Source organism: Phocoena sinus, chromosome 21, assembly GCF_008692025.1.
Source record: "Phocoena sinus isolate mPhoSin1 chromosome 21, mPhoSin1.pri, whole genome shotgun sequence".
NCBI classification, from domain to species: domain Eukaryota; kingdom Metazoa; phylum Chordata; class Mammalia; order Artiodactyla; family Phocoenidae; genus Phocoena; species Phocoena sinus.
This window is the reverse complement of record NC_045783.1, coordinates 31168197-31185975: the sequence shown is the minus strand read 5'-3', so window position 1 is coordinate 31185975 and position 17779 is coordinate 31168197. Positions and strand designations below refer to the sequence as shown.

Here is a 17779-nt window from a genome sequence, read left to right as displayed (position 1 = left end):
CTCAGCTCAAGCAGAAAGCAAAGTGACCTTCCTCTACATTTTTGTTCTGCTCAAGCCCTCAAAAGATTGAATGATGCCCACTCGAATTGGTAAGGGTAGTCTCTCCTTCACTCAGTCTAATGATTCAAATACTAATCTCTTCCCAAGACACACAGACACACCCAGAAATCATGTTTTATCAGACATTTGGACATCCCTAAGTTGACACATGAAATTAACCAGGACAAGTCTCCCCCTTGTCAACTTGGCACCCATATGCATCTCCTTAAGCCATACTTAATCTCCAAATGAAGGTCATAACTCTGCCTAAAGTGATATAACTATCCTGCATACAACCAAAGCTGCCCTAATTCCTTTCCAGAAGAGGAGATAAAGCCCCTGAGTGATGTTTACTCTCCTCCTGATATTTTATAACTTAAATACTACGATGTAAAATTTAAAATATTTAAATACTTATACAAAGTCGATACATGATAAAGGAATGAGAGGAGAGAAAGCAAAGATATTTGCTTAATATATGTTTATATACAGACAAATGTATTCATAACAAAATAAGGAGAATATAATTGTGAAAATACAGTCTGCATTTCTGTAACTAGTCACATGGTTGTAGCTGGTATTTATAACTACCTTCTTCTATTCTCCACTCTGCATTCCCTTTGACTTCATCAAGCACCTGAGCTGCTTTGCTGACCCAAACCTTCATTTCTGAAAGGCCTGCACCATTAGTAATCCTTTCTGGATGGAGTTGTAGTTCTTCATTGACCTTAATTACAGAGCATGGTAATACGAGGAGACATTCCACGGGATTGCCTGTATTTCATACATACTCTTCCTTACCTCCATTGTTGAGTAGTCCAGTTCCCTTTGGTAGTCAAGATCATTAACCACAGCCAATACCTTATCTCCCTTGTTTTCCTATTGATTCAGAGGTATGAGGAACCGAAGTAGCCATGCAGCAATCTTAATTCCAGTTTAAGATATCACTGTTGTGTTTCCTGGCGAAAGCATTCTTCCCTCTGGGACTAAGACCTCTAGGCCAACAGAACTTAAAGTTGGGAAACAGGAAGCAAAAACTTTGCTAGTGGATCAAAGGGGTAGGGGTAATAGTGAGTGGTGCCACTCCTCTTTCCACCCTTCAATTCCTGGACCCATGAATCCTGGTTACTGGAGAAACAGCATCATATATTGGACAGTCTTCTGGAGAACCTTGCCCCAGCCCTGAAAAACACTGCCACCTAGCCAGCACTGTAATAGAGTGCTCAAAAGGCCATGCCACCATTCTATCAAGCCAGCAGCTTCAGGATGGTGGGGAACGAGTGAATTCCATGAGCCCAGGGCCACTGCTGCAATTCTTTTGCTGTGAAGTTAGTTCCCTGATCAGAAGCAATGCTGCATAGAATACCGTGACGGTGGGTAAGTCATTCTGTCGATCAATGGATGGCAGTCTTGGCAGAAGCATTACACATAGGGAAGGTAAACCTGAACCCAGAGTGTCTATTCCAATAAGGAAAAAACACTGTCCCTTCCTTGATGGAAGTGGTCCAAGGTAATCAACCCACCACCAGGTAGGCGGCTGGTCATCCTGAGCATGGTGCTGTATCCTGGGCTCGGTGTTGGCCTCTGCTGCTGGAAGGTCAGGCACTCGGCAGTGGTGCTGCCAGGTTGCTGAGCCCTTCCCGCCACCACGATCACTTTATTCATTAGCCCATTTGGTGAGAACAGGCATGGCTAGGAAGTAGGCTGACTAGTAGCCACAAAATGGGTCATCGTTTCCACCTGGTTATTAAAATTGTCCTCTGTTGAGATCACCCTTAGTGAACATTCACGGGACACAAACGTCTCCATGTTTCTTGCCCATTCAGAGAGCTCTAGCCACATACTTCCTCCCCAAATAATTTTGTCCTCAGTTTTCCATTTATGTTCCTTCCAAGTCCCTGATCATCCAGCCAAACCACTGGCTACAGCCCAGAACTGGTATATAATCACACGTCTGGCTATTTCTCCTCCCAAGCAAATTGCACAACCAGGTACACTGCCTGAAGTTCTGCCCTTTTAACAGGATTTCCTTTCACCACTATCCTTCAAGGATGTCCAAGAGAGGGGCTGTAGTGCTGCTGCTCTCCACTTCCAAGTGGTGCCTGCACACCAGGCAGAATCATCTGTAAACTAGGCCCAAGACTTGTCTTCCTCTGTCAACTGATTATAGGGGAACTCCTTACGAGTCCATAAATGCAAGCTGAGAGAAGGCACTGTAGTGGTAGCTGGGACTACAGGCATTTATTCCACTTCTTCTTGTAACTTACCTGTGCCTCAGGGCCTGCTTGGGCCTGATCACGGTTACCATTTCCATTTGATGATGGGATGTTTCTGTGCAGCCCAATTTTATGGCCTGGTGGTCAGAAAACAGTTTATGATCAACAGCTGAGGCTGCAGTATAATTTGGTGGCTTATGGTCAAGTGTTCAGTCTCTACTAAGGCTCTACCAGGAGCTGACCAAAAGTTGTTTTTGAAAAGGAAAATAGTTCTCTTTAGATTATGTCAGGGCCTTTCTCTATAATCCTAATGGCCTGCACCGTGATACACATATGGGGCCTGCCAAAGGCTCCAAACAGCACCCCTATCTGCCACTTCCCACTTCAAGTACCATTGGATCTGCTGGCTTATGTGACCCAAGTGGAAGAGCAGCTTGCACTGCAGCCTGGACCTGTTGCAGAGCCTTCTCCTGCTCTAGGCCCCATACAAAACTAGCAGCTTTATGGGTCACTTGGCAAATGGGTTGAAGAAACACACTCAAATGCAGAATATGCTGTCTCCAACATTCAAAGAAGCCCATTAGGCATTGTACCTCTTTCTTGGCTATAGGACTGTCCAGAATCAAAAATTTACCTTTCACCTTAGAAAAGAGTATCTCAACAAGCCCCACACCACTGATCTCCTAGAAATTTCACTAGAAATCGAGATAGATGGCCCCAAAATTTTAGTCAGATTTATTTCCCACCTTCTGACAGCAAATGTCTTAATGATAAGTCTAGAGTAGTTGCTACTTCTCACTCACTAGGTCCAATCAGCATCGTGTTATCAATGTAATGGACCAGTATGATATCTTGTGAAAGGGAAAGGTGATCAAGATCTATATTATGACATATGGCTAGAGAGTTGACAGACCCCGGTAGGTAGGACAGTGAAGGTGTATTGCTGACTTTGCCTGCTGACAAAAATTGCTGCATACCAGGGACCAGAGGACGTGTTAATTTGCTCAAGCAATGAAACCACAACTGGTATGGCAGATGCAATTTGAGTCAGCCCCTGGTTAAGCTTAATGTAACCCATGCTTATTCTGCAAAATCCATCTGTCTTCTCTGCAGGCTAAATAGGAGAGTCGAATGAGTATGTGATGAGAACCACCACCTGTACATCTTTCAAGTCCTTGATGGTGACAGTAACCTCTGAACCTCTTTCTCTAAATTAAATCAGAGGAGGTTGGACATTTACAATTTGCTCATCATGGCTATTTTTGGTCTATGTTTTGGCCAACCAACCGAACTGTTAGAGCACTTTTAACTCCTAAGCTGCAGCATTAAATGTAGAATCTCTTCTTAGTGAGCCCATGTCAATACATTTGGCTTGATGCAAGTTTATGTTCCTTCCACTGTTATCCCACACCCTTAATATCCCTTCCCACAGAGCTTCTCTCGATGTCTGCTTATATAAATCAGAGAACTCAATTAGTTCTTTTGGAGTGTAGTTCACCTCACCGTCAGGAATCTGCTTAGACTGAGTCTAGTTATAGGTCTAGAAGCAAAGATGGATGGTGGGGGTCAGTCCTGAGGAGAATCAGCAGTGTCTTGAGTCCAAGACCATTTCCTCAGGGTTAATTCCCTCAAATTGAGGTGGAAAGGCTGAAACCACTGGCGGTGGAGACAGCACTGTGGCTGAGAAGGTCAGTTCCACTGGGGTTGGGGAGAATACTTTTGCTGAGGCTGGGAGGCCTCTTCCACAATGAGGACTCATCAGGATTTAGGGGCTCAATGTCCCTGGCTTCAACAGCATATTCCAACACATCTCCATCCCACCTTATAGGGTCTCATTCTTTCCCAATGAATGCCCTCACTTTGACAACAGACACCCTGTGAGGCCAGGAGGTCAACTTGCATTATAAATCAGCCAGGATGAGGTTCTCCATTTAATTTTCAGCAATTTCAGCCCTGGGGCTATAGGAGATAAGTCCTTTCTTCAGGGCACACCTGGAAGCCTTTAGGTCATTTACACAACACTTGACCTGGGAATTCAGGTCTCTGAACTTATCTTTTTCTTTCCCTATGTTGTCCAGCAACATTAGGAGAAATCAACCAATGTTATTATATTCCTTAGTTTTCCAAAAATCTTCAAAAATATCATATAGAGTCACGTGGTTCCTTTCTTCCTATAAGTGGTTGATTAGAAGTATCCAAAGCAGATATTTTGCATATCTCTGTAAACAGCAACTTTGTCTTTTCAGTCTTTATTGAATTTCTTACAATATTGCTTCTGTTTTGGATTTTTGGCCACGAGGCATGTGGGATCTTAGCTCCCTGACCAGGGATCGAATGCGCACCCCTTCATTGGAAGGCAAAGTCTTAACCACTGGACCACCAGGGAAGTTCCTGAGTCAACAGCATCTTTAAACTTAATCAGATTACAAAGCCAGTTCCAGGAATCCCAAAACGAATTCAGAAAACTCATCCTTTAAGTCCCCAAATCTGTATCAGTCAGGGTTCTCCAGAGAAACAGAACAGGAGATTTTATATATATATATATATATATATATATATAGAGAGAGAGAGAGAGAGAGAGAGAGAGAGAGAGAGAGAGAGAGACATGAGATTATAGGAATTGGCTCATGTGGTTATGGAGGCCAAGAAATCCCGTGATCTGCCATCTACAAACTGGAGAACCAGGAAAGCTGATGATGAATTCCGCCCAAGTCTGAAAGTCTAGAATGAGAATGGGGGTAGTGACAGTATAAGTCCCAGTCTGAAAAGCAGGAGTGCCAATGTCTGAAAGCAGGAGAAAAATAGAAGTCTCAAATCAAGCACAGAGCAAATTCACTCTTCCTCTGTCCTTTTATTCTATTCAGGAGCTCAATGGATTAGATGCTGCCCACCAGCATCTTTGAGAGTGGTCTTTACTCAGTCTTCTGACTCAGATGCTAACCTCTTCCAGAGACTCCCTCACAGAAACGTTCAGAAATAATGTTTTAATCAGCTATCTGGGCATCCCTTAGCCCAGTTAAGGTGACACATAAAATTAAAAGTCACAAAAATTATAATATTTTATAAATCTTAGTATAACTTCAGTACACATAAAGCAAATTATTATCAGAAAAAAATTAGAAAAATCAACAAATATAGTGAGGGATTTGAAAAATATGATGAAAACACATGACCTACCTCATATAGAGAACAGTATACCCAACCTCTGCAAAATACACATTTTAAATATGTATAAAAGATTTAATGATATATACCACATGCTTAGGTATAAAATAACTCTTAACCAATTTCTCATGACTGAAATATTTCAGATTATGTTCTCTAACGAAAGTTAATTTAAGACAAATAGATTATAAATATATAAAAATCCCCAAATATTTGATATAATACTTTTCTAATTAATCCATGGATCAAAGAGGAAAATTCAATGAAAGTTCAAATATTCTTTGGTACATACTATAAAAATACTAAAGAAAAATCCATGACATAGGTAGGTCTTGCTTAGTGGGAATCTAAGCCATCTGAAAACTGTTGACACAAATAATCAATAATGAATCTATAATAAGGAATAGAGGGGGAAAGGGGTGGGGTGGGAGGAATTGGGAGACTGGGACTGACACACATACATTGATACTATGTATAAAATAGACAACTGATGGGAACATACTGTATAGCACAGGGAATTCTACCTAATGCACTGTGGTAATCTAAATGGGAGGGAAGTCCAAAAGGGAGGGGATATCTGTATGTGTATGGCTGATTCATTTTGTTGTGCGGTGGAGGCTAACACAACATTGTAAAGCAACCGTACTCCACTAAAAATTAATAAATTTTAAAAAAAGGAATCTGAATACACTAAAGCGGGTATACAGCTTTCAAAGAGGAGAAGCAGTAACAAGAGAAACACTGGATTCAACTCCTAGCTGAGTAAATGCCACTGGGACAAGTCACAGGCTAGCTGAAGTTTAGAAGCTCTGCAAGGACTTCCGGGGGTGGGGAGGAGATTCAGGTCAACCTAAAGAGCAGAAAGGAAAAGGGATGCTCTCTGTCCTGGGGTCATGAGGCACAACTGGCAGGCCCTCAGAGCTTTATGGGGTGAGGGTCTTTGCCTGCTTTTACCTGATTCAGAGCCTTCTCTGGATTCAAGTTAGAGTAGATAGGTTGGAAGTTGGAACTGAAAATACAGAGAAAACACCAGACATAATTCAGGTGATTCAGGGCAGATGATTTATTATTTCATAATTTAAACCCTCAGCAGTGACAACAGAGGCGAGGGAGAAATTTGTTTTTTCCTTCTTGGTTTAGGCCAGTTTCTGGTGATTTATTTGGTACCATCCTCTCTTCAGGCCAAGATTGTTAGAGACTGTTACTGTGAGGGAAAACAAGACAAAGCACACCACAAAATACCAGTTATTATGTTTTTTGGAGCCCACATATTTCTAACACAAGAATTTATTTAAAAGGCATGGAAAACTGAAGAGAAAGGATGAAGAAAATAAAAATTGATTCCAGAAAAAAACCATCATCTGTTACCTTCAACTGCAAATATTCTTAGTCTTCTACTAGAGTGGCTTCCTAAAATATCCTAAGTGTTTATCTATTTTTGGTAACTAGGTCAACAAAGCAAAGTGCCTTTAAATTTCCATTCTAAGTATATAAACTGATTTTAGTTTAGAATAAAAAAGAAAAATTGTGATGTTTCTAAGTACAATCACATTTTATAAAAGATAAAACACCAACATATACGCACACACGCGTCTGTACATCTATATATATTGAAATATTTTAAAATGATCATCCTAGGTGCTAAGATTAATGATGATAATTTTTTTATTCTTTTGAATATTTTTAAATGAATGTTTATTACTTGTACTGCTAGAATAAGAAACAGAATGATTCACCTACTCACAAGCACGTGCAATTTATTGAATAAATCAAGAGAGGAGAGTCAAGGCAAGATTTGGGTATCCCAAGCTCTCCGGACTAAAAAGAATCTTATTGTCATTAAAATCTAAAATAATCCGTCAGCATTATGAGTGATGAAAACGGTGAAGCATAAAATAGAGTCAAATGTTTGTTGTAAACCTCAGCACAAAACTGAAAATGATAAAATGTTTTTGGAACTAAGAAAATAATGTTTAAAAAACAGGAATTTATTAACATTAGGCTAGGTCTAAACTCCCAACTTACATAACAAAAAAAATCAGTGGAGAGAGAGAGATGGGAAAAGGTAAACGTAAACTAAGCATCCCTCATACTAAAGGAAGTCTCGAAAATGCCTCTAATCCCTTACTTTTATGTTACATATTTTTCTATACTCATTTAAGAAACAGCTCATTACTAAGTGACACAGTGGAAAATAAAGGAAATTCAATACAATAGTGAAAAAGTAAAATTTAAGATATAACTAGAAAGCACATCACTCAAATGTACAAATGACTAAAAATAACTTATGAAGGTTACAACCTGACACAAATGGATTGGTGGTCATCATTACAATCAGGTAATTTGGCAGTAGAAATCAAAAAGCAAGAGTGTGAATATTATATTTATGCTTTGATCAATCTCTCTTCTAGGGATTTATCCTGAGGCTATAATTTATATAGTCTTTATAGTTTATTATTTAGACTATTATAATTTATATAATAATATAAGGATGTTTATTACAGGGTGTTCATAATACAGAAAAACTGGAAGTAGTTTACATATTCATAATAATGGATTTTTTTAATGTTATTTTTCTTTTTCTTTTTTTTTTTTTGCGGTACGCGGGCCTCTCACTGTTGTGGCCTCTCCCATTGCGGAGCACAGGCTCTGGACGCGCAGGCTCAGTGGCCATGGCTCGCCCAGCCGCTCCGTGGCAGGTGGGATCTTCCCAGACCGGGGCACAAACCTGTGTCCCCTGCATCGGCAGGCGGACTCTCAACCACTGCGCCACCAGGGAAGCCCTATGTTTATTCTTTAGAAAAAAATTTTAAGAATATATACATCTATATTGTTAATGGACCTTTTCTTTGGGTATTGTGATTATGAGAAATTTATCTTTAATTCATATGCCTACCAAGGTATTTTAGATATTTTAATAAATACTTGATAATCATTAAAAATCAGAAAGATGCTTTTTGAAAATAAAAAGATCTATATTTTAACTAATTGTTAGTTCTAAAGTTTACCTGGTTATCCCTGCTTTCCTTTCATATGAATTTCAGAATCTTTTTCTCAATTTTTCCTACCCTTTTATATAAAAAATATTTAGTGAATTTATGTTAAATATACAGAAGCTTACCTATATACAGATTATTGATATTTGAAAAGAAAAGAATAAGATTTAAAGTTAAAAGTATAAAAAAAAGAAGTAAAGACAAGCAGATTCAAATTAAATGGAAAAGGAAAAAAATATTTTAGGTAATTAGACTCAAAATTTATGGAAAATCTCCTTTGCAAAATTCTAGGAAATAAAAGTTTAGTTATAATATAAAGTAAATATAAAATGTAAGCATGATAGTTTTTTTTTTTTTTTTTTTTTGCGGTATGCGGGCCTCTCACTGTTGTGGCCTCTCCCGTTGCGGAGCACAGGCTCCGGACGCGCAGGCCCAGCAGCCATGGCTCACGGGCCCAGCCGCTCCGCGGCATGTGGGATCCTCCCGGACCGGGGAACGAACCCGCGTCCCTTGCATCGGCAGGCGGACTCTCAACCGCTGCGCCACCAGGGAAGCCCAGCATGATAGTTTTAAAAATGAAAATTGTAAACAACTGAAACCTGATAACTTTAGAAGATGCTACACTGCTGGACTGTAATAAAAGTATTAAAGTGATAAAATATATGCTCCTGCCTGCAGTGTGTGAGAGTCCTTGTTGCTTGATATTCTAACCAACACTTGAGGTTGCCTGTTCTTTTAATTTTAGCCACTCTTATAGGTGTGTAGGGGACACTCGTTTTTATTTTAATTTGTCTATTTCTGATGATTAATGATGTTGAGCAATTTTTCATGTTTTGAGCTCCTTTGATATCACCTTTTGTGAAGCGTCTTTTCAAATATTTTGCCTATTAGGCTTTCCCGCATTTTGTTACTGGTTTACAGGGATTCTGTATATATTCTGAGTATGAGTTCTTTATTGGAAATATGTATTACAGACATCTTCTCTCACATTGTGGCTTCCCTTTTCCCTTTCATAAGGGTGTCTTTTGTGAAGCAAAACTTCCTCAAGGTTTAAAAATTTTATTCTACTGTGCTTAAGAACACTTAAATGAGATCTACTCTCTTAACAAAAATTTAAGCATACATTTTTAACAATAGGAACAACGTTGTACAGCAGATCTCTAGATTTTGCACAATTGAGACTTCATTCTCACTGATTAGCAACATCCCACTTTCCTGTCATCCCAGCCTGAAGCAACAACCATTCTACTCTCAGTTCTACGAGCTTCACTATTTGAGATATCTTAAGTGGAATCATGCAGTTATTTGTCCTTCTGTGACTGGCTTATTTCACTCAGCATAATGTCCTCAAGGTTCATCTATGTTGTCATAGATGCAGGATTTCCTTCTTTTTAATGGCTGAACAACATTCCATTACATGTATATACCACATTTTCTTTATCCATTCATCCAATGATGAACATTTAGCTTGTATTCACATCTTGGCTATTGTAAGTGGTGCTGCAATGAACACGAAAATGCTAATACTGCTTTGAGATCCTGATTTCAATTCTTCCGGAAAAATATCCAGAAGTAGGACTGCTGGTCATACAGTAGTTCTATTTTTAATTTTTTGAGGAATCTCCAACAGTTTTGCACAGTGGCCACAATATCTTGCATTCCCACCAACATTGTACAATGATTCCAATTTCTCCACATCCTTGCCAACACTTGTTGACTTTTGTGGATTTGTTTTTTTTTTTTTTTTTATAATAGCCATTCTAACAGGTGATACCTCATATGGTTTTGATTTGAATTTCCCTGATGATTAGTGATCTAAGCTATCTTTTCCTATATCTGTTGGCCCTAAGTATGGTATTTGGGGAGAAGCATCTATTCAAGTCTTTAGCCCATTTTAAAATCAGGTTTTATTTTCTTTTTTGCATCAATGGTAGGAGTACCTTATGTGTTTTGGTTATTAACCCTTTTTCTGATACATGGTTTAAAAATATTTTATCCCATTCCATAGGTTGCTCTTTCACTCTATTAAATGTTTCCCTTGCTGTGCGGAAGCCTTTTTAGTGTGATGGAGCCCCACTTGTCTATTTTTTGCTTTTGTTGCCTGTACTTTTGATATCAACCCAAAAATTGATTGTGAAGACCAATGATACGAAGTTTCCCCCCTGTTTTCTTCTAGGAGTTTTACACTTTGGGGTCACTTTTAATCCACTTTGAGTTGATTTTTGTGTATGATGTAAGGGTTCAATTTCATTCTTTTGCATGTGGCTATCCAGTTTTCCCACCACAATGTCCCACTGCATATTCTTGGTACCCTTTCAAAGGTCATTTGACCATCTATGCAGGGATTGAATCCTGGGCTCTCTATTCTGTTCCATTGGTCTTTATAACAGTACCATACTGTTTTGATTACAGTCGATTCGCAATGTATTTTAAAATCAGGATGTATGATGCATCCAGCTTTGTTCTTTCTCAAAATGTTTTGGCTATTGAGGGTCCTTTGTGGTTCCACATAAATTTTAGAATTTTTGTTAATATCTCTGTGAAAAATGCCATTGGAATTTTGACAGGGGTTTCATTGAATTTGTAGATACCTTTGAGTGGTATGGATATTTTAACAATATTAATTGTTTCAGCCCATGAACACAGGATGTCTTTCCATTTCTTTCACTGCTTTCTTGTAGTTATCAGTACACAAGTCTTTCACATTCTTAGTTAAGTTTATTTGTAAGTATTTTATTTTTTGATCCAATTATCTACGGGATTGTTTTCTGAACTTCATTTTAAGATAGCTTATTTTTAGTATATAGAAATGTAATTGATTATTGTACATTGATCTTGGAGGCAGCCCCTTTACTAATCTTGTTTATTAGTTCTAATAATTTTTTTGTGGAATCTTTAGGGTTTTTTATGTGTAAGAACATGACATCTGAAAACAAAAACAACTTCACTTCTTCCTTTCTGATGTAGATGTCTTTTGTCACCTAATTGCTCTGGCTAATACTTCCAGTACTAGGTTGAATACATATGGTGCCAGTGGGCATTCTTACCTTGTCCCTGATGTTAGAGGAAATGCTTCAACGTTTTCAGTTTGACTATGATATTAGCTGTTAGCTTCTCATATATGGCCTTTATCATGCTGTAAATTCCTTCTATTTTTAATTTGTGGAAAGAATATATCATAAAAACATTTTGAATTTTGTCAAACGTTTTTTCTGTATCTATTGAGACGATCTTGTCATTTTCATTCTTCATTTTGTTAATGTGGTGAGTGTATCACATTGATTGATTTTCATATGTTGAACCATCCTTGCACTCCCATGATATCACTTTCTCATGGTGCATGATCCTTTTCATGTGCTGTTGAATTTGCTTTGCTAGTAGTTTGTTGAGAATTTTTGCATCTATATTCATCACAGATATTAGCTTGTAGTTTCCTTTTTCTGTAGTGTCCTTATCAATTTTGGTATCAGAGTAATGCTGGCCTCATAAAATGAGTTTGTAAGTGTTACCTCCTTTTCTACTTTTTGGAAGAATTTTAGAAATATTGACTTTAATCCATCTTTAAATGTTTGGCAGAATTCACCAGTAAAGCCAATCTGTCCTGGGCTTTTCTTTGTTGGGAGGGTTTTAGTTACTGGTTCAATTCTCCTTAACTAGTTTTTAATCTGCTCACTTTCTATTTTTTCATGATTTAATCTTGGAAGGTTGTATGTTTCCAGGAATGTATTCATTTCTTTTTGGTTCTTCAGTTTCTTAGCATACAAATATTCACAGTAATCTTTCATGAACTATAAACTATAAAAAGATTATTTGTATAGTATCATTTGTAATGTCTCCCCTCTTATTTCTGGTTTTATTTATATTAGTCTTCTCTCTTTTTGTGTTAGATAGTCCAGCTAAAGGTTTCTTTCTTTTTTCAAAAAACATGCTTACTTTTGTTGAGGTTTAAAATTGCTTTTTTCTTCTTCATTTTGTTCATATCTCCTCTGACCTTTACTATTTCCTTCCTTTCACTTACTTTGGGCTTAGTTTGTTCTTTTCTTCATTCGCTGATGTGTAAAGTTCGGTTGTTATTTGGGATCTTAAGACAGTAAAATGAATGAAAACTCCAAGGCTCTATCTTATTAGCAATAATTTTTTTCTGAGATAATATTATAACTATAAGCACATCTGACATTTTTATAATATCAGTCCTCTTATTATGTGGCAGTAAAATGTCATCAACATATAAGTGCTGCTTACCAAACCTCAAAAAAAAAAAAGAATCCTAAAACTTATGTGGTCATAAATGCTAGTGTGGGTGCACAAAAGCCACTCCTTTGGTGTAGGTCAGGGAGGAGAGGTTGAGACATAATGAAATCAAGTTTTATTGTTTAGCATTATAAAATCACCTACAATGGGAACCACAAAGAATATTATCAACAAATGTTTTGGTTTCAAGCTAACAGTTTTTAAGTGCTCCTTCAATAATGATCAAAAGGTATGATGCCAAATGATTAATCAATCACTCGTTCTACACTCACCTTACACTGAGTGACAACTTGCTGTTACTGCTGCTTTCTTCTGACACAGATCTATAACATCGATAAAGTTTATTTTAAATAAGTGGGGAAATTTAAAAATGTTGAACAATTAAGTGACTATTTGAACGAAAAATGTTCTTCAAAGAAACAAAGTGATTCACTACATATAATGTCTCCTTCCAGCAAAATAAAACAAAACAAATAAAACTGGTACCATCTCAATATTAGAACAAATGCCATCAGCCACCTTGCTTTGTTGACAAAATCCTCACATCCTCATTTTACATTTACTCAATTTTACAGATAGGCCCCCTGATTCTATGATATCACTAACTCCTCAAGCCAAATTAAACCAAAACCATAAAGTAGCAGTCAAAAATTTCAGTTAATTTTTCCATATATTTCTACAGATTTCTTTCATCCTCTCGTAACATACTCAGATCTTCTCTTCATATCACTTCTTGGAAGGTAAAACTAGAGGTAAATACCTCTCTGGAAGAATACAGTAAATTATGACTAAGGGGATCAATAATGATGTTTAAATAGTTGTGTAACTGATTACAGATAATATGGCGATTTCATTTATTAATCTGGTGTACCCAAAAGTTTATGATACATTGGAAAGCTATTATCACATTTTGTAGAGTTATAGAGAATAATTTTAAGAACATAAAGATTAAATCCCTTGCTCAAGATATCATAGTTAGCAAGATATGCAAGATTTAGGAGTTGAATCCAGGTTTTCTGAGGCTAAATATAATTTTCTCCCCACTCCATGATGCTTCCTCCTGTCTCCTAACCTGATTAGTATGAATTACACATGTAATTTCTAGTTGAGAAATGACTGGACAAATCAGCAATAATTAGGAAAATAAATATTATGCAGGCAGGTTCATAGGTATTATATCTAGTTGAGTGAGGTGTTCTGATAAAGTTATTTACCACTGGTCTGAGGATCTATATCTTAAAATTTTATTTATTTATTTACTTTTTAAATGCAGTGTTATTTATTCTCATGAAGCTCATGGACAATTTTGACTATTTAGACAGAATCAGTGGATTAAGAGGACGAATAAACCTCCACAATACCCTTGGCACCCATATCTCCTCCTCAAGTGATACTGGTGGTAAAATGAATGGTTTTAGTAATGAGTAAAACCAGAGAAAACATGAAAACACCAAGCTACTTTGAAATGTATCCCTGGGCCATCCTCATATGTTTTACCTACAGTTTCAGCTTATTCCTGATGAAACTTGACTACTTTTTTCTTGACTTATTTAATTTAATAAGAATTAAAATATATATACCTCTCACTTTCAGGTTCTCCTCTGTAGCATAGCTCCCTTATTTTACTCTGGCTTATGATAACAGCAATAATAATGATGAACACAGGTAGAGAAATGTAGAAAATCAGTTGAAATCTGTGTTTTGGATGACTGAGAGATCTCTCCAGCAAAAACTTTTTACCTAGAATGGAAAGCATCCATTTCAAATTATGTCAGAGATTTTATTAACCAAATCAAAAGGTGGAGGGGTACCATTACCAACAATATTCCCCAAAACTAAAAATTTCATTCACATAGACTGTGAATATAATAAAATCTGAAAACCTAAACTAATATATAAAATGGGCTGTTACTAGCGCTTTACTGATGTTTTTGAGTTTTCAAACTTCCACCCGATGGTGATTTCCTTGATTGAAGGTAGTAATGTTCTTTCATGGACCACATATTTAATACTTGCAAATATTTCTTCAATTCTGTTCTGATACAGGGTTTCTGAGGCTCAAACATGTATATCACAAAGAGTATTGGATTGTACCTGTATGTGAGAATTAAATGTGGGGTATCTGGCATTTAATTTCTCTTACATTACTACAATTTTTTTCCTAAAAATTAAAAATCAGTAGTGTCTAAACTTAAGCTCGTTAATCAAATATGCAGCAATAGGAAATTGTTAAAATGGCTCTAGGATTATTTTATAGAATGCATGGCTAAGCTTGGCTTTGACCCACTTCTGACTGACTAGTGCTAATATCTACATTTTCCTCATCTGTTCTTGTAGATTCTCAGCTGACATCTGCGTTCACCTTTCCGGATTCATACTGTATCGAGTTCTGCTTTCTCCACAATTTGTTGGTATGCTTCCTTTTATTTGATATGAACTGTGACTCTATCACTTCTTTGTCACACTGGAGGAGCTGACTGTCAGAAGAGCAACTCCCCAGTTACAGTGTGGATGACCGCTGAGGCTCAAAATACTCCTCTTACTACTGTCCCAGCACTTCTCCCTTTTCCCCCATGTTTTTGTTTTAAGCGAGTTCAAGGTAGGAGCAACATTTTCTTTTTCAGTCAGCTTTGTGCATGCGCTTGGGGTTCCCAGTATCTTCGAGACAAAGATTACATGAAATTTGTAATTAGAAAACAAGTGAATCAGATGAAGAGATCAGCCTCTCTGGCTGCAGATTGATTCTCAGCTATGTGTATAGTCTTCCGGGTAATCAGTGATACCACATGGGTTATTTGAAAATGAATGTAATATATGCCCAGGTGGCCTTGGAAGTCTAAGCAGGAAAAATTGGTCTCACTTCTTTCACTTATACTGTCTAGTTTTAACAAGCACTACTTATTTATACCAGCCAACAAAGAAAATTTTCTACTAACTCTCTTCTCAGTTTGGCGACCTTCATTAAGTTAACTACTCGGAATCTCCATTTCCCATTGGTTAAACTAGTCCCCAATAATCTGCCTCAAGGCTTCTTCCTCCTTCTAAAGATGCCTCAGGGAATCAGCCAGTCATTTAACTATTGTTCATGGTTTTTCACCTCCTTCCTTTTATGACCCCAAAGTGTCTTAGCCTTTATGACTCAAGCATTTAACTGTCATATCAAACTCCCCAAAACATAGATCTTACCCATACCAAACTTTATGGGTAAATATCAGGTATAGAAATAAAAGATTTTTTCCTGGAGGAGCCAGCATGCATCAGGGGCCGCTCCCAAAGCTTCCCTATCCTCCACCCTGTGCCACATTCAGATTGATTACAGAAAACAGAGATGGAGAGCTTTGTGTAAAGTAGACACAAGATTGCTCATAAATAGTCATTTCACGTTTGCACTGTTAGTTACACAGTTTACATGATTACCAAGTTTCTCCAGCCAGCTATTCCACCATAAATCAGTAACTTCAGGTTTACTGAGAATAATTATGTATATGGATGAGTATATCCTGCCAAAAACATTTTATAGAGAGGGACTCCTGTTATCTTTCTCTAGCAAACACTGTTCATACATGTAACAGTTAATTTTATGCATCCGTTTGACTGGGCCACGATGACCTCAGATATTTGGTCAAATATTATTCTGGGTGTTTCTATGGGGTGTTTTCAAATGAGATTAACATTCAAATCAGTAGACTGAGTAAAGCAGTAGCTTTCTTTAATGTGGGTGGGCCTCATCCTGGAGGCCTTAATAAAACAAAAACACTGACCCTCCAGTGGATATGGGAAGATTCTTCCTGCCTGAGGTACCCAAACTGAGACATCAGCTTTTCCTGACCTTCAGGCCTGCTGCCCTTCACACAAAAATTGCACCATTGGCTCTCCTGGGGCTGTAGTTTACTGACTCACTCTGCACATCTTGGGATTTGTCAGCCTCCGTAATCACATGAGCCAATCAGTTCCTTCTAAAACATCTCTCTCTCTCTCCATACTATTGATCCTGTTTCTCTGGAGAATTTTGATTTTGGTACCAAGAAGCAGGGTGTTGTTATAATAAATACCTAAATATGTGGAAATGGCTTTGGGACTCGTAATGGGTAGTGGCTAGAGGAATTTTGAGGCACATTTTAGAAAACTCCTAGATTAATCTGAAGAGACTGTTGGTAGAAACATGGACGGTGAAAGCAACTCTGGTGAGGGCTCAGGGAGAAAAGAGGAGAGCAGAAGAGAAAGCCTACATCTTCTTAGAGAGTACAAAGATAATCATGAACAGAATGGTGGTAGAACTATTTACATGAAAGTTGTTTCTGGTGAGATTTTAGACAGAAAAGGAAAATGATTAAGAAAAGGCAACTCCTGCTGTAAAGTGGCAAAAAACTTGGCTAAATTGTAACCTCGTGTTTTATGGAAGATAGAACATGTGAGCCATGAAACTGGATAATTAACTAAGAAGATTTCTAACTGAAATGTTGAAGATGTAGTCTGGGTACTCCTGACTGCTTATAGTAATATGTGAGAGAAGGAGATAAATTGAAGAAGTAAGCCTTACACAGGGAGGTACCAGAACTTAAAGATTTGGAGAATTCTCAGTCTATCCATATTGCAAAAAATGGGAAAACATGTTTTAGAGAGAACATACCAAAAGTGTGGATGGGAAAATCATCTGATAAAGAGACTGTGCATGTGAACCACCTCAGGAAAAGTCAGGAATGAGGATGAGATTACACCAGCAGAAACACTGCCAGGTTGGACCAAAGGGAACAGCACGGGGCAATAGAGCTATGTGGCTGCCAATATACTTTATCCTTCAAGAAAAGAGAAGGACGTGAAGGTGATTCAGAGATCATCAAGGCTTCCTCCCCCCATCACAGGTCCAGGAGCTGTCTCCTCCTCGGTTTTGACCAGCCAAGCTCCCCCACCCAGTGGTTGAGAGGGGCAGGGCCACTCCAAAGAGCAGTATGGATGGGGCCTCCATCTAGAGCTGAAGGAGTGGGGTAGACTCTACTGCAGGCTCTGGGGTTACTGCAGGCTGCTACCCCAATGGGCCTGGAGGGCAGAACATCAAACCTAAGAGGATTATCTTCCAACCTTAAAATCAAATTGAATTTGCCTTGCTAGGTT

The 17779-nt window shown here is 37.9% G+C and overlaps 1 protein-coding gene across 1 annotated transcript in view; it reads right to left on the bottom strand.

Moving 5' to 3' along the window:
- Positions 1–6530: 6530 nt before the first annotated feature.
- Positions 6531–17779, bottom strand: part of LOC116746886 (disintegrin and metalloproteinase domain-containing protein 5-like) — a 139523-nt gene continuing 128274 nt past the window's right edge. The window contains exons 19-21 of the mRNA XM_032618655.1: positions 14248–14407; positions 12940–12990; positions 6531–6624 (exon numbers count right to left, since the gene is read on the bottom strand). Of these exons, the coding sequence (XP_032474546.1) occupies positions 6612–6624; positions 12940–12990; positions 14248–14407 (224 nt within the window). The 3' untranslated portion in view covers positions 6531–6611. The remainder of the gene's footprint in view (positions 6625–12939; positions 12991–14247; positions 14408–17779) is intronic.